General features: G+C 41.6%; 1 protein-coding gene across 3 annotated transcripts in view; it reads right to left on the minus strand.

Annotated features, from left to right (window-relative positions):
* Window positions 1-24,507, minus strand: part of HECTD2 (HECT domain E3 ubiquitin protein ligase 2) — an 88,997-nt gene extending 64,490 nt beyond the window's left edge. For all 3 annotated transcript variants that reach the window (XM_062214100.1, XM_062214101.1, XM_062214102.1), the window contains exons 1-2: window positions 24,345-24,507; window positions 8,356-8,485 (exon numbers count right to left, since the gene is read on the minus strand). In XM_062214100.1, the coding sequence (XP_062070084.1) occupies window positions 8,356-8,485; window positions 24,345-24,482 (268 nt within the window). In that variant the 5' untranslated portion in view covers window positions 24,483-24,507. The remainder of the gene's footprint in view (window positions 1-8,355; window positions 8,486-24,344) is intronic.
* Window positions 24,508-25,082: the final 575 nt, after the last annotated feature.

Genomic DNA, 25,082 nt, shown 5'->3' on the forward strand with positions numbered 1-25,082 from the left:
GTCCCAATAGTTGTCCCAGAATTCTCTACTGTAGAGTAACTATAAAAAGGAAACCATAGTTACCTCTGGACAGAAGGATGGGGCAATGCTATTGGGATGGGCTGCTTTGGGCTTTTTTAAAAGAGTTATTCATATTCTTAATTTAAGTAATGAATTCACAAGTTTGTTTTTTTTTTTTTTTTTTTTTTTGACAGGCAGAGTGGACAGTGAGAGAGAGACAGAGAGAAAGGTCTTCCTTTTGCCGTTGGTTCACCCTCCAATGGCCGCCGCGGTAGCGCGCTGCGGCCGGCGCACCGCGCTGTTCCGATGGCAGGAGCCAGGTGCTTATCCTGGTCTCCCATGGGGTGCAGAGCCCAAACACTTGGGCCATCCTCCACTGCACTCCCTGGCCACAGCAGAGAGCTGGCCTGGAAGAGGGGCAACCGGGACAGGATCGGTGCCCTGACCGGGACTAGAACCCGGTGTGCCGGCGCCGCAAGGCGGAGGATTAGCCTGTTGAGCCACGGCGCCGGCCGAATTCACAAGTTTTAATTGTTATTTATAACACATAGAAATGTTGATTAGATTCTTCTGAATGTGACAATAATGTAAAGACATCTATCGCAACTGTTACTTATGAGGTAAGAGTGATGGAAAGCTTTGCCCCAACATAATCACTTCCCCTGCAATTCACTATGTGTACACACACACACACACACACTCTTACTGAATTTCATAAGACATAGAACTGAATGCTTTGGAAATTATTTTCTAATTTGTCCTTACAATTTTATAGGGTAGCTTCTTTATCATCCTATTTTATAGATGGGAAAATATGCACAAAGAGCTTAAGATTAATTTTAAGGATCATACAGTTTTTTTTTAAAGATTTATTTATTTACTTGAAAGGCAGAATTATTGGGGGGAGGTATTACCTTCCATCCACTGGTTCACTCCCCAAGTGGCCGCAATAGCTGAGGCTGGGCCAAGTCGAAGCCAGGAGCCTGGAACTTGATCTGGGTCTCCCACGTGGGTGGAAGTGTGTCCAAGCACTTGGCCATCCTCTGCTGCTTTTCTAGGTGCCAATATCAGGGAGCTGGATCTGAAGTGGAGCAGTTGGGATTCACAATGGGATGTTGGCATTGCAGGTGGCAGCTTCACCTGCTGTGCCACAACACTTGCCCTGGACTGCACAGTTTTTAATTGTACAGCCAGTATTCAAATCCAGCCCTAAAAGTTATGAAACCTGTGTTCTTTTCACAGGTTTGGCAAACAATGCCAAACCTCAAACCCTCCACCACATATTAAAATAAATAATAAAATAGAAACCTTGTGGAAACCACATGGAAGCAAAAGATAGTAAACCATAAAATATCCAACCCCTCCCCTCCCAAAAATTGAACAAGGATCAAGCAAAGTGAATATATTGGAAAATTAACCCTATAAATAAATAACTGTTTAGGAGATATTTTACAACTTAACCAATTTCCTCATTGCATAAACAAGTAAATGCAGGCTAACTAGCACACTGACAGTTATAGGTATAAATTGACTCAAAGACTCAGCTCTTATTTAATATCATAACTGACAGTGTGTGAATATCAGGCAAATAATAAGAAAGCTACAAATTGAAGGATCCCTCTATTAGTTCAGTACTTTGGTACCATTTTTGACCACTTTAATAGTGGCAGGCGCTGAAACAGGGAAAGACCAGAGTGAATTAGTCATAACAGGTGGTGTTTACATCACTGTCTATAGGATGACTTTTCTGAACATTTGGCAAAAAATAAAATTGAAGGTGGGAGAGAGAAAGGAAGAAAGAAGGAAAAAAAATAAACTGTGACTCACAGAACTTTAGCCATCAGTGCCAAATAAAGTGACACATTCATTGGTTTTTGCAGATGGATTTTTTACTAAGTGCCAGGATATGTGTTTGTAAAACTGTAATAACAGCATGAGTGGACTATTCTTTCATGAGTTTAATTGTAAATACACTCAAAAGTCATATCTATAGAAGACTATCTTTAATGGAAAGATGACATGTCGGGCCATCTTACAGAATTTATTACATCCTTAGGCTTTGTTTGACATTCCAAGAGAGCAAACAGACCAAAAACCCAGAAAAAGTGCCACCCATGCATTTCCTATTTGGTAAATTATTTACTGAGTACAGACTGCATGTATCATGAATGCTAGGCCCTGGAGACAAACAGATATATTGAAAACTCAAGGAGATCTTGAATGTACTTAGTCCTTGACTCAAGAATGCACTTCTAGCAGCTCCCTCGCTGCGATCTATTGAAAGTCAGCCCTCGACACAAGGGTTTGTAAAAAAAAAAAAGAAAAAGAAAAAAAAATAAAATAAAAAAAAAAAAAGAAAAAAAAAGAAAAAAAAAAAAGAATGCACTTCTAGAACTATCCTACAGATGTATCTGCAGATGAACAAAATGACATTATGTACATTCATCGTGGTACTGTTTACAATAACAAAAGAATGGACACAACTCAAATCTTTTAAAGATAGTCTGGATAAATAAATTATGGTACATTCAATACAAGAGAATATAGTTGTAAAAAAGAATAAGGATGGGGCCGACATTGTGGCATAGAGGGTAAACCGTGGCCTACAATGCTGGCATTCCATGCAGGCGCCAATTTGAGTCCCAGTTGCTCCACTTTGCATTCAGCTCCTTGCTAATGTGCCTGGGAAAGCAGTGGAAGATAACCCAAGTGCTTGAGTCCCTGCACTGACGTGAGAGTCCCAGAAGTTGTTCCTGGCTCTGGGCTTTGGTCTGGACAAGCCCTGGCCACTGTAGTCATTTGGGGAGTGAACTGGCAGATGGAAAAGATCTGTCTCCCCTGCTCTAACTCTTTCAAGTGAATAAAATAATCTTAAAAAAACAGAATAAGGACACTTTCTATGTACTTATTCAGAAAGATACCTTGAATACATGAACTGAAAAAGTAAACAACATGTTGCCCAAAGTATAAATGAGAACTTATGTTGTTATTTACTTGTATTTGCATAAATAAACATAGAGAAGAATATGAGACAGGGAAGAATGTTAAAGTGAGATGTTTGAAACATACTTATTCTTGCAGTTTTTATTTTTGAAGCATATCAATCTGCTATGTATTCAGAAAGCTAACTTCTGGGCTGGCACTGCAGCACAGGGGGATAAACTGCTACTTGTGACACCAGCTTCTCATACAGCAGTGCCTGCTGGGGTCCGGTTGTTCTGCTTCGAATCCAGCTCCTTGATAATGCACCTGGAAAGGGAGCAGAAAATGGTCCAAGTGCTAGGGCCCCTGTCACTCACGTAGGAGCCCAGGATGGAGTTCCTGGTTCTTGGCTTTGGCCTGGCCAGACCTGGCTTTTGCAGCCATTTGGGGAGTGTATCAGTCAATGGAATCTCTCTCTCTCTCTCTCTCTCTCTCTCTCTCTCTCTCCTCCTCTCTCCATAACTCTGTGTTTCAAATAAATATTTTTTTTAGAAAGTTAACCTTTTCAAAAAAAAGATTTATTTGAAAGGCAGTTAGAGAGAGGAAGAGACAGAGAGAGAGAGGGAGATCTTTCATCTGCTGGTTTACTCGCCAAACGGCCACAATGGCCAGGGCTCAGCTAAGCCGAAGCCAAAAGCCAGGGGTTTCATCTGGGTCCCCCTATTGGGTATAGGAGCCCAACTACTCTGGACATCAGCTGCTTATCTTTCAGGCCATTAGCAGAGAACCAGATCTAAGTGGAGCAGCCAGGACATGAACCAGAGCCCACATGGGAATCCGGCCTCATAGGCGGTGGCTTAACCCACTATGCCACAATGCAGGCTCCTAAAAAAGTTAACTTTAATATATACAAAGAAGAGATAGCTCTTTTCCTCTCCAAAATAAAAGCTGCAGGAGCAAAGATTAGTAGAGACAGAGAAACAGACAAATAACTGAAGCAAAAATAATTTACATTTGTTATAGATAAACCTCTCCCAAAGGAATAGTTAAGAAAAACCAAATCCAAAGTACTTACTCTGACCTAGAGAGAGAGCTTGGTGATTTAGTACAAAATCAGTTCACTTTTCAAGGAAACCTGCAGAGGGGGTCATTTGAGGCCATGAAAGCACTTCTCAGCAAGGAATCCTAACACATAAAGTCCTTCACTCTCACCATGGGTTTGTTCTAACAGCTTGTTTCCCACTGTGTCCCCCAGATTGCTCTTAGAGAAACTATAAGACCCTGGGGAACTTTACCTGCAAATAGATCACAGGGCCCATACACAGATTCAATCACTATGTGAGCTGAAGACCACCTTGTTTTTCCCTTGCAAAGACATTTAAAAAGATTTGTGTAATTGCTTTATTTTTTTTATAAAGATGTTTTATGAAACATCTAAGTCTGAAAAGGGGCATAATAACTTTAGAAGGAAAATTTAAATTTAAAAAATGGAAGAGAGAATGTAGTGCAACCCCCTCTCTATTACTTATTTTCTACATTGTGTCTGAAGATGTATCATCCTTAGCAGCTGTTATAGTAGGTAAAACGCCTACACTTCTCAGATCTTTAAAAGATCAGCCAACTTGACAGGCATACCTAGTTATGTGCTCTACAAGGAGGAAAGGCATCCCTCAGCTGTTAGGCAAACCCACGCTGGGCTTTTGTGGCTTCTCTAATACCACTTGGAGATCAGACAGGGAGAAAAGCTGTTAGAGAATACCCAGCATGGGTCCCACTACCAAAGAAGAGGGAGGAAAATTCTAACTGCCAAGAATGATGTATCTTTGAAGAAACAATTTTATTGGCAAGTAAGAAAGATTTTCCAAAAGATCAAGGAATTGTAAACATGCTTCCATTTGGAAGACTTATTCTAACTTCCCATTCAATAAGGACTTTTTTCCTGCAGGAACTTTGGTAGAGAACTCCAAGTCACACCTGAATTTAGGTGGCATCCAGAGAACAGCTAGAAGTCAGCACCAGGAGCTCTAATAAGGTAACCAAAGTCTGCTAAGGAGCTATTCATTTAGGATGATGAGCACAAATACAACAAGGGGCTAAGTCAAGATTCCACAGGGCTGGCACAGACAAGAGAGAAGCACTCAAGTGGTGGAGCTCAAATAGGTGGACCACATCCAGAGTCAGTATGTTCACTCAAGGACTTGCTAGTATGTAGGTTGGCAAGCTGAGTTCAGAGATCAAAATAATAGTGTAGATAGAATGGTAAAGATGGAAAATTGATAGGTAGAATAAAAAGCTAAGGTATCTGGACAGAAAGTCCAAACAAAGAAGTTTATGGCTATCCATTTCTTTTTAAGTCCCTGTCATTCTTTATAGGCCTATATTTTCATTTTCTTAAGGTTCCTAACTTAGGAAAGAGATATGTGTGGAAGTTCTTAAACTCTAGTAACTATAAGTGTGATCTTAAAATGGGGACATTAACCAGATAGGCAAAACCTAAACAACACAAGCCCTTTAGGAGACTTTTCTCTCACTAGTTGCAGAAGAGAAAGTCAGAGAGATTGGAATAAAGAGAATTTGATACAAAGATCCTGCTGCTGGCCTTCAATGAGTAAGCTTCTGTATTCTATAAGGTCTATGAGAAGGCCCACGGCAAGGAACTATGCATGGCCTCCAGCAGCTAAGAGCATCTCTTGACTGACAATCAGCAAGGTAACTGGACAACAGTCTCACAATCACACAGAATGAATTCTACCAACAACTGGAAGAGGATTATTGCTCTGAGCCCAGTCCAAAGAATACTTTGATATCAGCCTTGTAAGACCCTGAGTAGAAAACCCAGCCACAACCATGAGGCTTTTGACCTAGAGAATGGTGAGATAATAAATGGGTTGTTGTTTTTAAGCCATTAATATGTTATGCAGCAATAGAAAACTAATACAACTAATAAAATAGGTATTCTAATGTCTATTCCATCTTATGTCAATGTTGTGAGGTTCAAAAGAATATTTTTAAAAGTTTTCTCCAAATTTTAAATATTAATCAAATGAAAATTACTAGTTCTTATCTAGTCCAAATATGTCCAAAACAGAAATAATTTACTAACTCCTCTCTTAAATTCTGGTGTATTCTTTATTTTTCTCTTTCCGTAATGAAACCATGGTTAGAGGTTTGTTGTGCTGTTGTGGGTTGGGGGAACTGTGACACCATGACACACAAGTACTGGTACTTTCCTGGGGGTGATGGAATGTGTGTGTGTGTGTGTGTGTAAACAAGAAAAGGAAGCAAAACACCATCAATGATAAAGGATCCATACATGAGGTAGTAAAATACTAACCTGTAAGACTGGAGAATAGGTCTAGCACTAGCTTGGGACTGTCAAACAGAAAATCTGTGCAAGAACTATTTATGCCACATACAGCTTATGGACACAGGTAATTTACCAGAAACTATGTTCTTTAATTTTTCTAGATTTCTTTCTTTTGATGAGGTATGAGAGGCATTTACACCTTTGCAGGTTTGTCTTGTCTTGTTACAGGGTGACAGGTACTTAAAAGCATACAATATGTGTTTCTGGTGATCAAAAAATGTAGTTATATAAAAAACATTAATAAGGTACACCCAGTCCTAGTTCCTGAGGGTAACATTAAAGATTGGTGGGAATCCTTCTATGCTCAAAAAAAAAGGTTTCCCTCCACTAAAAAAACAAAAACAAAAACAAACAAACAAAAAAAAACCAACTATATATCTACCTACAATTGTATAATTTGCATTTTCATTTTACAGTGTATTATGGGCATTTTTCCTAGTCACTTTATATACATTATTAAATTTTTCTTAATGGAAGCAGAATATTTTTTTTTTTGACAGGCAGAGTGGACAGTGAGAGAGAGACAGAGAGAAAGGTCTTCCTTTTTGCCGTTGGTTCACTCTCCAATGGCCACCGTGCTGATCCAAAGGCAGGAGCCAGGTGCTTCTCCTGGTCTCCCATGGGGTGCAGGGCCCAAGGACTTGGGCCATCCTCCACTGCACTCCCTGGCCACAGCAGAGAGCTGGCCTGGAAGAGGGGCAACCAGGACAGGATCGGTGCCCCGACCGGGACTAGAACCCGGTGTGCCGGTGCCACAAGGCGGAGGATTAGCCTAGTGAGCCGCGGCGCCGGCCGGAAGCAGAATATTTATAATATGAATTAACATATTAGCCAACCAATCCATTTATATTAACTTCAAATACTGTGATTATAAATAATGTACATCCTTTCCATGTGTCTTTGTACATTTGTTACATCATTTCCTCATACTAAATTCAAAGAAATAGAATTACTGGGTTGGTGAGTATGTGCATTGTCTTTACTTTTATTTACTTTTTAAAAAATAGATAACTTATTTTTGAGAAGTTAGTTGACCTAATTCAACTTTTTGAATAATTTAATGCCACTTAAATATTTTATACTTATCAATTTCCATCTATTTGGCTTTCTCAGTGGCAATGCTATCATTAATATAGCTTTTATGGCATTATGGGGAAGTAGGTACCTTCATTATTTTTTCTTACATCCTTGGAGACATTTATTCTTTTTTGTTTTTTTTTGACAGGCAGAGTTAGACAGTGAGAGAGACAGAGAGAAAGGTCTTCCTTTCTTTAGTTCACCCCCCCAAAATGGTTGCTATGGCTGGCGCGCTGCGCCGATCCGAAGCCAGGAGCCAGGTACTTCCTCCTGGTCTCCCATGCGGGTGCAGGGCCCAAGGACTTGGGCCATCCTTCACTGCCTTCCTGGGCCACAGCAGAAAGCTGTACTGGAAGAGCAGCAACTGGGACAGAACTGGCGCCCCAACCGGGCCTAGAACTCAGAGAGCCGGTGCCGCAGGCAGAGAATCAGCCTAGTGAGCCGCGGTGCCAGCCAACATTTATTCTTACAGATCAAATATAGAATCATTTTGTTAAGTTTCTCCAAAAATGTTGAAAATTATTGACTGTAGTGAATAAACTTAATAAGTTTTCCATTTAAACCTTTTAGTCTTTTGATCTCATTTTATAGTTTTCTCTGTGTAGGTTTTATATATTTCCTTTTATGTTTATTTCCTTAAAAATAATACTAAATATCATATATTTCTGTCAACTTCTAATTGATTATTGCTTGACTACTGGAAATTTACTGAATATATATTTGTATTATACTAAAATATATATTTTATAGACAATTAAACTTTATTGTATTAATATTACAGTTAGCTCTCTATGTAAACTTTATTATTCATGAGTTTTACTGCATTTTCTTACTCTAGATAACAATCATCTAAAAATACCTTATATAGTTTATTTCTTTTTCATTGTATTAACTAAAACTACAAGAACAATACTGAATAATTAAAAGTCTACTTTATAAATAATTTTAACACTATGAATATATTTTTGCAAAGATATATCAACTATTACCATTCTTGATGTTAGGGAAAACAAGATGTGTAGGTGAACTTCTGTTCTCAGTGGCTTCTTTCTTCTGGCTGACCGTTGAAACAAAACTGCTGAAAGTGGAAATTTGGCCTTTGGCTCCTCTGTCCAAACCCTAAAAACAGAAACGTTAACATTGCAGCATAATCCCTGCAGCCTACTTATAAATTATTTTACTGCAGAAATCACGAACATTTGTAACATTTAAATCTTATGATACATGATAGATATAACTGACGTGCACAGCTGACTTAACTTTTCTAGGACTGAAGTGTCTTAAGTATAAAAGAGTTGTATCATCTACATGGTTACAAATTGAGAAAGTTTGGAAATGGGGCTAATAATAGTACCTACCTTACAGAATATTGTGAGGTTTAATAGTGGTAGTACATACAAAATGATTAGCACTATTCCCTGCACATGGTATACAGTCCATTAATATTAACTGCTACTTTAACTTTGTTCTTAGATAATACAATTTTTGTGATTTTTGGAAATACATTTAATAATTAACAGGTATGCAGTAATTCATAGATTGATTCCCTGAAGGCTCTGAAAATTCAGTGGCAAGTACTTAGCCTAGCAGTTAAGATGCCAGTTGATGCCCATGTCCCATATCAGAGTACCTGGGATCAGTATCGAGCTGTGGCTCCTGCTTCTAGCTTCCTGTTGATAAGGATCCTGGGAGGCACAGTGATGGTTCAAATAAATGGGTTCCTGCTGTCCAACCACAACTGTCAGAGGCATTTGAGGAGTGAACCAGAGGGTAACAGCTCTGTCTCTCTCTCTCTCAGCTGTCTCTCTATCCCTCAAACAGACAAATAGATAACTTGAGAGTTCAAGTAAAACAATTCTTCAGAGTATTTTTTCTGAGCACTGTGATCATGCTTTACACATAACAGGAATTTTTTTTAAGTAGCTAAGGGTCCTTAGATACAGTTCATAGAGTAAGCTTCCTATAGCATATGTAGTCATGTTTTCCACTATAAAATTCATAATAGATAATATATATTTTATAATTATAAGTAAGACCATGTTACTAGTACAAGATTCAGCTATATAGCCATGTCAGGGATTACTCCAGGCTCTCATAATTTTTTTAAAGACTTATTTATTTATTTGAAAGGTAGACAGACAGAAAGAAAGAGAGAAAGAGAGAATATCTTCCATCCGCTGGTTCACTCCCCAAATGACCACAATGGCTGGGGCTGAGCTAGGCCGAAGCCAAAAGCCAGGAACTTCTTCCAGGTCTCCCACGTGGGTGCAAGGGCCCAAGTACTTAGGTCATCTTCCGCTGCTTTCCCAGGTGCATCAGTAAGGAGCTGGATCAGAAGTGGAGCAGCTGGGACTCAAACCGGCATCCATGTGGGATGCTGCCACTGCAGGCAGAGGCCTTACCCGCTAGGCCACAGCACTGGTCCCCAGCTCTCAGATTTTTATACACTATGTTCCAGCTTCCAGACATTTAAGAGGATATAGTTGTTAACTTCCTTAACATCACATTTTTACTCCAAAGATTACTTCAATAGCAGAAAAAGAATTTCTTTTTTATCTCCTCCTTCTTCAGGCATCAGATTGATTTCCAGTTATCTTTTTAGAGTCAGCTTCTATGTTATGTAGCAGAAGCAGTTATACTCACCAAATATCTATGTATTCTCCCCACATGCCCCAGCCTCTCACAGTCAGGTGGCCAACATAATTAGTTCTAATGGGCCACAAGTGGAAATGATGTCTATCATTTCTGGACCAGAAAGAACCAATGCATGTAAGACTGGTGGGAAAAACTCCAGTTCTCTCTTCCTCCACTGAATTATCATAAAGGCTAAGAATTGAGATTTTAGAGCATCAGTCAGCTTGAATCCATACAGGAGTATGTGGAGCACAGCCACTCTGACCAACATGAGATTACATCATTAGAAATAATAAACTTGGACAGTGTCCAAGCACTGAGGCACAGTGTTATTTGTAAGTGCAGCATAATCTATCATAACTTCTCTGTTAAGCTTTTTCTGGTGTTTATCATTTCTATAAAACTAACTGCTCTTTTTTTAAAAAAGATTTATTTATTTATTTGAACGTTAGAGTTACAGAGAGGTAGACAGATGTTCCACCCACTGGTTCACTCCTCAGGTGGCCGCAATGGGTAGCCCTAGACCAGGCCAAAGCCAGGAGCTTCATCTGGGTCTCCCATGTGGGTGCAAGGGACCAAACACTTGGGACATCTTCTACTACTTTTCCCAGGCAATCAGCAGGGAGCTGGATCAGAAGTGGAGCAGCTGGGACACAAACCCGCATACATATGGGATGCAGGTGTCACAGGTGGCAGCTTTACCAGTTGCGTCACAATGCTAGCCCCAGTTGCTTTTTCTTTCTTTTTATTTTTTTTAAATCAATTTGAAAGGCAGAGTAACAAAGAGAGAGAGAAACAAAAAAATTTTCCACCAATTGGTTCATTTCCTAAATGCTGTCAATAGCCTGGGCCAGGAACTAGAAACTCATCCAGGTCTCCCATTTGGGTGACAGGAACTCAAGCACTTGGACCATTATCAGCTGCTTCCCAGGTATATTAGTAAGCAGCACTTGGGGCCGCCTTTGCTGCTTTTTCAGGTGCATTAGCAGGAAGCTGGATTGGAAGTGGAACAGTCAGGACTCAAACAGGCGCCCATATGGGATGCCAGCGCTGCAGGTGGCAGCTTCACCCATTATACCACAGTGCCAGCCCCAAACTCCCTGAATTCTTTGTTAGGATTAGCCTATAACACTCAGTCTATAAAAGTTAAACATATTGTCTAAAAGAAAAAAAGTAGTCTTCTAATAGATGTAGGATATCAATCTAAAGTCTCAGAATTACAGACAATCTAATCTAGGGTCTTATGTATGACCAATGATAATGAGTGCTCAGTAAGTTATTACTATGAACATCACAATAAAACAAGTTATTTTAAACCTTAGCTTTAAAAAAAAAATTATTTACTTGAAAGGCAGAGTGACAGATGAAGAGGCAGAAGCAGAGAAAAGAGATCTTCCATATGCTGGTTCATTCCCCCAAATGACAACAGCCAGTGCTGGGCCAGGCAGAAGCCAGGAGCCTGGAACTCCATTCAGGTCTCACACTTGGGTAGCATGAGCCCAAGCACTTGGGCCATTCTCTGCTGCTTTCCTGGGTGCACTACCAGGGAGCTGGACTGGAAGCAGAGGAGCCACGACTAGAACCAGAGTTCTGATATGGGATGCCAATATTGTAGGTAGTGGCTTAACCCACTGTGCCACAATGCCAGACCCAAACTAGCCCTTTATTGTCTGTTATATACCTACTTCTATATTAGATGCTAAATACATTACAACATCCCTATGAGAGGTGTACTTATACCTCATTTTACAGGTATGAAATTTAAGGTACTATGTTCAAATTCACTGACCTATTAAGAAGCCAAAATTCAAATTCCAGTGCAAATGACCAGGAAGTCTGTAAACCATCATAGCACAGAATCTCTTGGCATGGTAACTGTTACTCATCAAGAGCTTACCACATGATATTAAGTATGTAAACTCATCAGCTTATTTTCACTTTTTGTGACTAGCATCATCTTCTCAATATTTATGTATGCTTGCTGAATAAAATTTAAGAACTGTTTAAAAAGTTATTTACTTATCTGAAAGGCACACACAGAGAGAGAAACAGAGATAGATAGAGGCAACGATGGAGATAGAGATGAGCTAATCTTCCATCTGCTGGTTTACTGCCCAAATTCCCACAAAAGCTGGGGCTTAGCAGGCCAAAATCAGGAATGTGGAACTCATTCTGGGCCTTCCACATAGGTGGCAGGAACCCAAGTGCTTCAGCCATCACCTGCTGCCTCTCAGGGTGTGTGCTTATGCAGGAAGCCGGAGTCAGAAGCAGACCTGGGACATGAACCCAAGAGACAGGCATCCAAAGTGGTGTTTTAACTGCTGCACCAAATGCCTGCCCCAGAATTTAATAACTTTAAGAGCAATTCACCTAACTAGGAAAAAAAAAACATAAACACAAAAACTAAGTATGCTTCAGGGAAACCTCTGATATACTAGCAACCTAGGGAAGGCTCTGTGTTTTCTTTTCTTTCCCTCCTCCTTTCTCTACCTCTTAATAAAAGGAAGTTCCAAAGAACCTTGCTTAGCTCACACGTGGGAATCTCCAAGTAATAAAAAACAGAAACAAACAAACAAACAAAAGAACACTATGTAATAAGTCAGGAAACTAACAGTTATTAAACAACTAACAATTCTAATTTCCATATTTATAATGTAGATTCCCAAAATAAGAGACAGAATTGAAAACTGTTAAATAAACCAGTGATTCACAATATTTTTTCCTATAAAGGTCTTGCTAAATAGCATAATTTGCATAATCTTGATAAATTAAACCAGTTGCTCAATTCACAAAGATAGTATGCAAATCAGGAAAGTAAAATCTAAACAAATTTGACAAAGTAAATTTAAAGTAAATTAAATTTGACAAAGTAAATCATTCCTGGCCATAAATATCAAGATGTTTAAGAATCTTATTAACTACTGGGATTAAGTTTGCTTATTTATATGTTTAGTTCTCCCAGAAAATCTTAAATAATAACAGGAGCAAATGACAAATTTGATGCACTATACATTTTATTTACAAATGTTAATAAAAGTGACCAATCTGTAAAAGACCAACCATGTCTTATACAATGAATGGTCTTGCAGTATTGGGCTTTGTGAACATAACTCCAAATATCTTACAATAACTTTGCATACTGTATAGTGTAGATGTGGACTATCCCCAAAGGTTCATGTTCTAGAAGCTTGGTTGGCAGTGTGGTGGCTTTGAGACAGTGGAACATTTTTTTTTTTAAATTATTTATTTTCACCTACTTGAAAGGCAGAGAAAGAGAGAAAATGAGAGTGGGCACCCTCCCATCTGCTGGGTCATTCCCCAAATGCCAGCAATAGCCAGGGCTGAACCAGACTGAAGTCAGAAGCCTAGAACTCTATTTGAGTGTCCCATGTAGGTGGCAGAGGCCCAAGCACTTGAACCATCAACTGCTACTTTTGAGGATGCATTAGCTGGGACTCCAACCAGCACTCACATGTGGGATGTGGGTGTCCCAAGTGTTGGCTTAACCCACTGTGCCACAAGGCTCACTCCAGGACACTTTATTATTATTATTATTATTATTATTATTATTATTATTGTTATTCTGGAGATAGAGAGTAGAGAGACAGACAGACAACTAAGGAAATATCTCCGATTTTCTCATTTACTCCTCAAATGCCTGCAATGGGGGTAAGGAGTACGGGTTGGGGAATGGGGTCAGAGCAAAGCTGAAAGCTGAGAATACAATCCAGGTCTCCAATGTGGGTGGAGGAACCCAAATATTTGAGCCATTATTGCTGCCTCCCAGAACCTGCACTGGCAGGAAGCTGGAACCAGGGGCTGGGGCTGGGAGTCAAACCCAGGCACTTGGATATGAGATTTAGGCATCCTGAAGGGTGTCTTAGTCACTAGGCCAAATGCTTGCCCTAAAAAGTGGAACCTTTCAGGGGTGGGGCCTAGTGAAGGCAATCAGGTCACAGAGACCTAATTCATGAATAGATGCTGACTTGCAGGAGTGGGTCAGGTTTTCTGTGGCTGGATTAGTTATCCCAAGAGTGGGTTGTGGCCCTGTTGCATGTGGCCGGTTCCCTTTCCACTCTTCTGCCATGTTATATAACATGGCCAGAAGGAGCCTCAACAGTATGACAGCATCATGCTGTTTAGACCTTCCAGCCACCAATCCATGAGCAAAAGAAAACTCTTTCCTTTATAAAATAGCCAACATTAGCTATTAATTATAACAACACAAAATGGATTAATACAGCAAGGGTATGTTTTCTTTGATAACTATCATGGACGTTCTCAAAAACTGCATAATAATAGGACTTAGGGAGCAGTGTGGTTAGAATACAGAATCAGAAAGGTATATTGGCCCAGAGAGATGGACTGGAAAAGTAAGAAGTGGCCATGGCATCAAGTCTCAGGCCCATCTTGCAAGGAGATAGGGCAAATCACTGAGGACTTCCAAGTAGGAAGTGACACGATCATATTTGTATTTTTGGAAAAATCACTCTGGTAGCAGTCTAGGGAATAGCCTGAAGGCAAATAGTTCTAAAAGCTAAACCAGGCCTACTCTAAGAGACAAAGTCTGAACTGTGACAGGAGAAGTAGGGAATAAAGAGGACTGGCAGCCTGGGTCAAGCTAGGGCAAAACAGTAACAACTATTTCACATCTAAGGCTGAAGCAATGTAAAATGCTTTACTTCAACTTTCAGAATAGACATATGTTGATATCCCAGTGTAAAGAAAAGGGCATATTTGGGGCTGGCACTGTGGCATAGTGGGTGAAGCTGCCACCTGGGGTGCCAGCATCCCATACAGACACTGGTTCAAGTCGCAGCTGCTCCACTTCCAATATAGCTCTCTGCTGATGTGCCTGGGAAGGCAGGGGAGGATGGCCCAAGTCCTTGGGACCGTGCAGCTGCATGGATGACCCAGAGGAAGCTCCAGGCTCCTGGCTTCAGATCAGGCAAGCTCCAGCCATTGGGGCCATATGGAGAGTGAAGCAGCAGATGGAAGACCTTTCTCTCTGCCTTACTGTAACTATGCTTTTCCAATGAATAAATACATCTTAAAGAGAGAGAAAAGAGAGAGAGAGAGAGAGAGAGAGAGAGAGAGAGAGAGAGAAAGAAATATGAGGGCATATTTGAAGAAAATTCTAGACTGGGTTATAAAACCACAGCATTTTTTAGTAACTAGAAAGGAAACCAATGTGCAGCATACTAGACAAAAGCATGCTTCTCATGACAAAACAAATGGAAGCTTTCTAAGTGATATTATTATATAGCAGCAGAAAACTATATGACAGAACCATACATTAGCATGTATAATGTAAGCAACCTGGATTAAGAATGATCAAGAGACAAAAAATCTAGAAGAATATATTAAAAATTAATCATAAAAGTTTTGATAAAAAAATGACCAAAAATGTTAAATGCTAAAGAATAGTTAGACCTAAAACGTGTCTACCAGAGTGAGCAAACAAAATCTTGGGAACAACAGAGACAAGAGATTCAGGGGCATGGGGGTAGCAGAACCTGTAGAAATGGGTTGACGAATGAATGGGGAGTGAGGAAATGCAAGCAGCAATGAGCAGGGATTGCTCAGAAGCTTTACTGAGAAAGGCCAATGACAGGAAAAGTATAAAAAACTGAGGAAAGAAATGTTGAGCACATTTATCATGGCTGCCAAGTCCAACAATCCAATGTTTCCATCCATTGAAACTTCCTCATTCAAGGTCCCCACAGCATTATTGCCATTCTTTTTGCAGAAATAAATGGCCATGGATTAGAACAGTTATAGACATTCAACCTAAAGGCAGCCCATCTAAAGGCAAGAAGGTCGTGCATTAGATGGTCTGGCACGATGGGCACTGATGCTTCTTCGTAAGTCAAGCAGAGGCGGTCTTTCCAGATTTTACACAGAGGAATATAGAAAAGACCTACCAGCTAAGAGTAAAAGAATAGCATTCCTATTTTTGGTTCTAATCTATGTGTATCATTCCAATAAGTTTCCTTTTGCCAAAAGGAGGCATAAGTGCACTGGCTTTCTATTTTTTGTGATCAAAAAAGCTTAAACTACATGAAAAAAGACATCTTGGTCTAATTAGTTTCTTGTTTGTAAAATGTCTGTGTTCTTGATAGTTTATACCTAATAAGACATAAAGGTAATCATGGACATTTTCATAGGTTAACAGATGAATAAAAGAAAACTTTCAAAAATAGTAGTTGCCCCATACTAGGTTGCACAAGACAAACCTTACATTTAAAGTGAGACTTTCATGAGAAAAAAACAGGACAGCATGTTGTGCGATGGTAAGCAGATTAATTAAAGGCTAGAGAGTCAAATCAAGAAACTATTAGGGGGCCAGTGCTGTGGCAAAGGAGGAAAAGCTGCTGCCTGAGGTACAGCATCCTATATAGGCACCGGTTCAAGTCCCAGATGCTCCACTTCCAACCCAGCTCCCTGCTATTGTGCCTGGGAAGGTGGCAGAAGAAGATGGCCCAAGTCCTTGGGCCCCTGCACTTACAAGGGAGACCTGGAAGAAGCTCCTGGCTTCGGACTGGCCCAGCTCTGGCGGTATACACCACTGAGGAGTGAACCAGCAGATGGAAGATCTCTCTTTCTCTCTCTCAATGTGTGTGTGTGTGTGTGTCTGCCCTCCTCCACTCTGTAACTCTACCTTTCAAATAAAATAAGCAAATCTTAAATAAAATAAAAAAAATTGGTCCCTAAGTATACCATTTGATTGAAGAAAGGAAACTGTTGGGCTTCTTTAATATGACATCAAGCTTCAGACTAAATTAAAGGTTAGAGAATATTATAAACCCTCTGAAATTTGTACCCACCACAGATATTACATCTGGTTTCTGGGCAATTTTGAAAATGCTGTCTATGAGCCTTGCAGATGAACACTACAGATGAACCCTGGAATGTGGCCAGCCCCAAACAGTGGGTTGGATGTGTGGAAGAATAGATAGTAGCAGGATACTGAAGCAGCTGTGACAGAGTGAAGATAAGTACAAACAGAGCACACAGGGTAAAAAACATTTTTAGAATTCATTGAGGGGGAAAATCCACAAAATTCTTCCACTCAGCATAATAAATAGCCTAACTTCACTCTCTAGGTCATGGGTGGGGAACATCTAGCCCGCAGGCCATATAAGGCTCATGGAATCATCTGGACTGGTCCTGCCAAGGCAACCACATTCAGGCTTCGCCATCCAATACATCTATAGCAGGCTAATTTTTTTAAAAAAAGGATTTATTTATTTGAAAGGCAGAGCCAGAGAAAGAGAGAGAGAGATCTTTCATCCACTGGTTCACTCTCCAAATGGCTGCAGTGGCCAGGGCTGGGGCAGGCCAAAGCCAGGAGTATGGAACTCCATCAGGGGTCTCCCACATGGAATGCAGGGGCCCAAGGGGCCAAAGTCCTTGGGCCATCTTCCACTGCCTTCCCCAGGCACATTAGAAGAGAGCTGGATTGGAAGTGGAGTAGCTGGGATTAGAACCAGCACTCACAAGGGATACAGGTGTTTTGCAAGTGGCAGCTTAACCTGCTGTTCCACATTGCTAGCCCTAGCAGGTTAATTTTTAAGTTCACAATTTTACATGGCTCATGAAGGATGTTATAAATGGCCCCTGGAAGGAAAACATTCTCCATGCTTGCTCTAGGTAGAGGCCAATCAGGAGTTTTTCAAACTCAGTGAGTTCAGTAAACATGCAAACAGCAGAAAAAAAAATTTTTTTAGTAACTACAATAACTAGCCAAAAATCATGTTTCACAAGTGCTTAACATGGACCTCTATGATTTTTCCACTATATAATCACATATTTTAAGATTACAATATAAAACAATCAAATTTTAAATAATTTTAATAATTTAATCTTAAATTTTTTTAATACTTAGTGTCCATTCTGCTTCAATTCACATATTAATTATTTTAACCTTATTTTTTAAATTAATTTTTATTTGAATATCAGAGTGATAAAAGGCAAGACAAAGAGAGAAAGAGACTTTCCATTCACTGGTTCACTCTCCAAATGGTTGTAATGGCCCAGGAAGCCAGGAGTCTAGGACTCTGTCTAGATTTCTCACAAGGGTGGCAGCGGCCCAAGGATGAAGGCCATCTTCCACTGCTTTCCTAGGCATATTAGCAGGGCACTGGATTGGAAGCAGAGCAGCCAGGGCTTGTGCCAGTGCTCTGATATGAGATACTGATATGGCCACTGCATCACTATGCCAGCTCCTCAACCTTATCTTAAATTTGACTATACAAGAGGTCCTTCTTTAAAGCTTTACTAAGGAGCAGATGCATCCCAGTTAAATTTATTTTTAGTTTCTTTTTGTTTAATTTGAAAGGCAAAGAGTTCTCATCTACTGGTTCATTCCCCAAATGCCCATAATACTTGGGGTGAAGCTGAGCCAGGTTGAAGGCAGGAGCTGGTAACTCAATCTAGCCCTCCCACATGGGTGGCAGAGACCCAAGTTACCAGGAATCATCACCTGCTGCCTCCTAGAATGCTCACTAGCAGGTAGCTGGCATCAGGGATGAAGCTGACTTGAACTTGGCACTATGATACAGGATGTGGGAGTCCCAACCAGCATCTTAACTGTTAGGCCAAATGCCTGCCTCCCGAGTTAAATTTCTGGTTTTTTTTTTTTTTTTATTGTATTTTTTTCTATAAGACATCAGTGAGAAAGATATTCAGAGTTTTCCATGCTTGTTTTTGCATTGAATATCAAATTCTGTTACATTCAAAATTCTGATAAAATTTACTTTGATCATCCAAAAGCTACATTAGAACACAAACATTCTTCTGTTTTAATTCAGGTTTTGATGAAAGAATAAGTGAGAGCTCTGTTCCATCATGAAACACTTGAAAGTCATAAAACTTCATATCTTAGAATTTTTGAATTAAAACTTTTTTACTTATTTATTTATTTATTTATTTTTGGAAAGGCAGAGTTATAGAAAGAGAGAGGGAGTGAGAGAGAAAAGTCTTCCATCCGCTGGTTTACTCCCCAAATGGCCACAATGGCTGGAGATGGTTCGATCCAAAGCCAGGAGCCAGGAGCTTCTTCTGGGTCTCTCATGTGGGTACAGGGGCACAAGCACTTGGGCCATCTTCCACTGCTTTCCCAGGCCATAGGCAGAGAGCTGGATTGGAAGTGGAGCAGCCAGGACTTGAACCAACACTCACATGGGATGTCGTTGCCATAGGCAGAGGTTTAGCCTACTATGCCACAGCACCAGGCCAAATTAAAATATTTTAAATGGAATTTCTATGTCTACAAAATTCATTCTTTGGCCTCAATGAGTCCAAAAACTATCCATGTATAATGCCTATAAAAATTACTTTTTCAAAAAGTGAATAGCTTTCTGAGATACTGAGTAAATGTCATTATGTCAAAAAACTGGAGAAAATATGCACATTTTTATGTTTTAAGTGAAAATTAAAAAAAAAAAAAACCTTTAGATACCCTGCTTTCCCAACTTTTGAAGTAAACTAACTAACTTACTGGAAGTAAACTACCAGTCACAGCCATAGCAGATATGGGGCCTCCATTGTACTTAGTGTCTATAAAAGAGACTATTTAAGATCTTGTTACTAGGTAAAGATATCTTATTTCTCCTTTTTCTATGTTTTTCTCACAGTTCCCGATTAGGATACTGGGTTATAAAATGAGAAATGCTAATTTGCTATACATTCTTCTATTAAGATGTGAAAAGTCAGCTATGTTCTGGATATGAGAGTCCCTCCCCGGACTAAATAGCACCAACCCAAGCAGAATTGCTTTACTTAAGTGATTCAAAACCCTATCTTCTAAAAGAGACTAGGAAATAAAAATGTAGGCTGCTTTTCTTTAAATGTTAAATATAGTCAAGTTATTTGCGTCCTAACATTCAGAATTAATTATGAATGGGAGAATAATCAGGCAACTACATTATAGCTTCACAGTTAAAAAAGTGGACAAACAGACTTTACAACCCACTCGCAATTACAGACAATGTGGTTATGTATTTTTATGGTCACAGCCCTCTTTTTAACTTTTGACTCAGATTAATCTGCTTTAATAAATCATGCTTTACTTTACATAGAATTTAAAGGTATATTAATACCATAATATTAAATCCAAACAATCAGATATCCTGGCACAGATCATTGTCTTCTGTAATACTTCTATCCCTAGTGACAAAATTTGAAGCAAATTTGTCACTGGGCCACATACTCTGTCTGAAGTACTACTGGAGGTGGAGTTTCTTTGTACCACATGGCCCTTGTATCTGGCCACAGACACAGAGTGCTCAAAATAGGGGGAAAGCACAGGTGGTTGAGTCAGAAACATCTCAATTATAAACTCAATTATAAACTAACCAGTTTCTTAGTAGTCGTTTTACCCTTTGGCAAAGTACACATAGCCTGACAATCAGGTTCCCCCTCTCAGAGGCTTGTTCTGTGATTGGTTTTGATTGTATTAGCCAACCAAATGGTAGAAATACATGGAAAATGCTTCATACAGAGTGGACATTCAAGAAATAGCTGTTATATACGATTACACATTTACACTTAGGATGCATTTTTGTAATACTTGTAGTTAATTATTTAAAGCATTTTCACTACAATAGCATACATTCTTCACCATCTCATCCCTTGTTTAGAACATAGTGGATGAAGAGCCCAAGATTTTCCATATTTAATATTTAAGATTGTTACAAACATCCAGCTGGGCAAGGTTTAGGTATGCGTGTTTCTCTCCCTCTCTCTCCCTCACCCCATGGCCATGCCCCCAGGGGAGGGACTCAAAATCTCAGGCATTAACTACCTCGCTGCTTCCTTCACATTTTTTCTCCTTCGGTCTCCAGTTTAACTACAGGCTGCCACTGATTTCATTGTGTTATTCCTTTATTTAAGAAATTCCAATGGCTTTCCATTAACCACATGAAAACAAAAGTGCAAACTTCTCTGCCTAGTGATCTGGCTCCAACCCCTCTGCAGTCTTACCTCCCCCAAGCTCCCAGCAGGCCTCCATTGGGCGCGCTCTGTTTCTCCCCAATTTTCCCTTTCAGCCTTGCTCTTGCTGTGGTTCCCCTTGGGTTACCTTGTTCCCTTTCCTTGGCACATCCAAATCCTTCAACAGCTGGCCAGCTTAGATAATTGCCCTAATGGGAAGTAAACTCAAGGTCTTCACAGTACTGCACACACTGATCTCCCTTTTCTGATCTCTTATAGTACAATTATTTCGGCTTTTTGTGACTTTTACATATTGTTTGGCTTAGCTTTGCATACCCTTAGGCAGGGATCATTTTTTTTTCCAACCTGGTCTTTTATTTTCTGAATTCATCTAGAACAAAGCTAAACAAATATAACACATGTTCAATAATTGCTGGTTACATTTTGGTCCACAGACTCCATCAAACAATGTATAATGGGATACAATTGAAATAAACTTCTCATTCTCTAGAGACTTCCCATGGCATCCCCACCAGCTACCTTAAGCTAGCTCTCTGCCCCTCACCTTCACCTACTGACACTTGACAAGTTGCCTGACCTGCCTGCCCTTTGGGAAAACTTCCCTACAAAATCCTAAGATTTCTGCTACTGCTTCCTTTCACCTCACTGATCTAAGTAAAATCTAGCTTTCTTGAGTCCACTTCATTCCTGGGTACCGTCCCCTGGAGAATCTTCCTTTTCCTGGTCATCTGATTAAATGTTAACGCAGCCTGTCAAACTCATCCTCACTTGCCACTGCTATTTCTGCCCCTCTGAGCATTATTTTCTCCTTCTCCATCACCACTGTTTTCTAACATCAGCAGTTAATTTATAACGTTCCCCTCAGTAATATTTAATATTCACAATGTCAGCCCTTCACACCCATGCACTACTTCCAAATCTCTTCTCTTCTGTGGACTTGTGTCCCGTCTTCACAGCAGCATGGCGAACCCCTCAACATTGAGAGTCCTCTGAGGGCTCTATTTTCAGTCTCCTAAGCATCTACAACTAGAACCACTTTAACTGCTGTTTCTTTCAATTCCCCCACCACAACGGGTTTCTGCCTCATTCACAAGTCCACTTCAAATGTTGCTCTGCAAACTAGATTTGAGCCAATGTAGTTAAAAAGATTCCTGAGCTTCACCCATGGGAGCTTCTAATTCAGTACACAGACTGTTAATTTTCAATCTTAGCTATACCCAGGGAACTAAAACAAACAAACAAACAGCCCAAGCTTCATTTAACTGACCTGCATCTGGAGCTATAGAACCATGTCTTTAAAAGTTCTCCAGACAATTCTACTGTGCATCAAAGGTTGAAACTGTACTCCATGCTCAGATACAGAAATAAGAACTTCAGCATGCTACCAAAGTTATTCAGGGGTCAGTCAGGTTTGATTTCACTGTGTTACACACCTCCTGACTAGAAAGGACTTCCTTCATACTTGAGTGATTTTATATCACTTTGGAGTGCTCTTTCTAGCACTCTTGCTCCTCCCCCTGTATCTTTCTTTAACCTCTAGGATATAGTCCAGACCCTTTTGCCTGAATGAGGGTCATCACAATCTGGCGACCTATTTAATCCAGAGCTGTCTAAATCGTTTCAACACTCTCAGAAATGTGTTACGATGATTTTTTGAAAGTCACTGTTTCGAGGCCACTTGAAATGAGTCATACACTCAGATTAGACAGGCAGAAAGCTCTTAACTTGGGGTAAAAAAGGAAGAATCATTAAAATGTCTCAAAGAAAAAGTTATTGATGGCAATTAGGTTACTAAGCAAACCTTTAGGTGCTAGTTAATCCAACAGGTGGCTGGAAAACAATGAAACAGGCTATCAGCTCTTTCAGAGCCTTCCTGTCAATGCCCAGACCCTCCCTATTGGCTAGCTCTCCTGGCTTTCTTGCCCTTTGAGGGGACCAAGCACACACTCTTAATTTTAGTTTTTCACTAACAAAAACACATACATTTTGCCATAAGTTTTGTTATAAGTGATATATTTTTAAAAGTCATTAAAAACAACAGTACTGACACCTTAAAGGGACTAGAAATTGCCTTCAGGATCTCAAGTTTTTCTATTCATCCTCACCCCCTTCTATTCCATCCTGTATCTTTTAAAAAAAAATCTTGAACTCCATAACTCATCAGTATAAGCTCTGAGCAGCTAGGCTACCAGCAGCAGGAACTAAATCTACAAGCAGTTGGGTGACCAGTGCCTTCCAAGCATTTCCTAAGGTAATCACTAACCACAGCTCCAATTTACCCATCAATTACAGCTACAGACTTTTAAACAGGAGTCATTGCTGTCCACAATTTGCTACACTGATTTAACTTGAAGGGCTTGTTTTAACAATTTCCAATTATCATAGCTCTTAGCACTTTTGGAAAAATCTACTGAATCCAAACATTATTCCAATACTAATACTTTAAGGAAGAGTGTGCTATTTCGGTAAGCTCTTAGTCATTTAAGAGGGAGGTTTTAAGAAATGAATTCCAAGCAGGAATAAAGAAAATGCATAATGTTCACTAAACTTTTACTATTTTGTCACGCACTGCTGCATGACAAGTCATGATCTTTAAATACATCAAAGCAAAGTTTCAGAAAGTATTAAATATTATGTCAAATAAAAGTCTCAAAATCAGAGAATTTTTTAAAAAATTGTGCTTCAAAGCAATCAGTCACAATCACCAGGAAAAATAGGGGAGGGGGGGGAGGGAGCTGTCCCATGACATCATCTGGCAATAAAGGGAGTTTGGAGCCCGAGACGCTCTCCAAGTAACCATTTCGGAAATCCAGCAGGGAAGGCATCCCTGTCAAGCTCAGATAACTTGAGTTTAAATTTAAAAAGGTTCAAAAATGCTCCCCCCCTCCTCATTAAGTCACATGTCTGCACCACAGGAGAAATCAAATCATCTCCGAAGCATCCACCTCCCACTCCCCTGACAGCAACGGAAAGGTCACGATTAAGTGGAAACTCGCTGCGGCGCCCGTTCCAGCCCAAGGGGGAAAGGGGGCGAAGCGAAGGGAGGACTCTCGGCGCCCCCGAGGCAATCTCCTCCGCGGAGAACCCGTTCCCGCCCGCCCGACCCCCGCGTTCAGCCAACAGACCACCCCGACTTGGAGGTCAGCCCCGGGTCCACAGCACACAGCATCCAGCCGAACGGGCCACCCCCAGCCTTCCGCGAGCGTGGAGGGCGCAGCTCGCCGAGGGGTCGGGGCTGTCCACGAGGCACAACTCTTCTAGTTCAGCCCGAGGCAGGGCCGCCCCGAGTCCCGGGAGGCGACGCGGGCCTCTGGGCTCCCCTGGCCGAGCCGCCCAGCCTCCCGACGCCCGCCGTCGGGGCGCCCCTCGGCCCCCGCCCCGCACCTACCGCAGCCGCGCCGGCCCCGGCGGACGCGATGGGCGGCAGCTTCTCGCGCTCCGGTTCTTTTCCTTTCTTTTCCTCCGGCGCGGCCGCCGCCACTGCCGGCTGAGCGGCGGGCGACGGCACCCGACCCGCTTCACTCATGTCGGGCCGGGCAGCAGGAGCGTGAAGCGGCAGCGGCGGCAGCGGCCGGGCTGGGGCTGAGGCTGGCGCTGCTGCCGCCGCGGCCGCGAGAGGGCTCTGGGCCGCCGCTGGCAGCCGCCGCCGCCGCCGCCGCTCCGCCCCCACCCGCGCTCGCGCTGACGCGCGGGCGAGTCTGAGGCCGCGCGCCCGGCCCGCCCGCCGCCCCCGCACGCGCCAGGCTCGCGGACTCGGTCCACCCCCGCGTCGCTCCCGCCTGTTTCTAGCGTCAGCCTCCTCCGCCTGGCTCGGGGCTCCTCCGTCGGGGGGCAGGGACGCCCGCCATCGTCACTGTCGTCGACCCCGGAGCCCGGCGGGGAGGCCCCGCGGTGGACGCCTGGCAGCCATGTTGCTTGCCGTTGCCGGCTGTCGTCCGAGATGACGAGCTGGGTACCCCGCGCGTGGGCGCGCACTCGGGGTCGGGCTGAGCGTCCGAGCTGCACCTGGGGCGGGGCGCAGCCTATGCTGCGAGGTTTGCCCTGGCCTGAGGCGCCTGGACCACTGGGCGCTGGTGCCCTTGCGCCCCCCACCCCGTCCCCCCAGCGCCCCTGCTCGGCGCTCCCA

The sequence above is a fragment of the Lepus europaeus genome, chromosome 17 (genome assembly GCF_033115175.1).
Source record: "Lepus europaeus isolate LE1 chromosome 17, mLepTim1.pri, whole genome shotgun sequence".
NCBI lineage: Eukaryota > Metazoa > Chordata > Mammalia > Lagomorpha > Leporidae > Lepus > Lepus europaeus.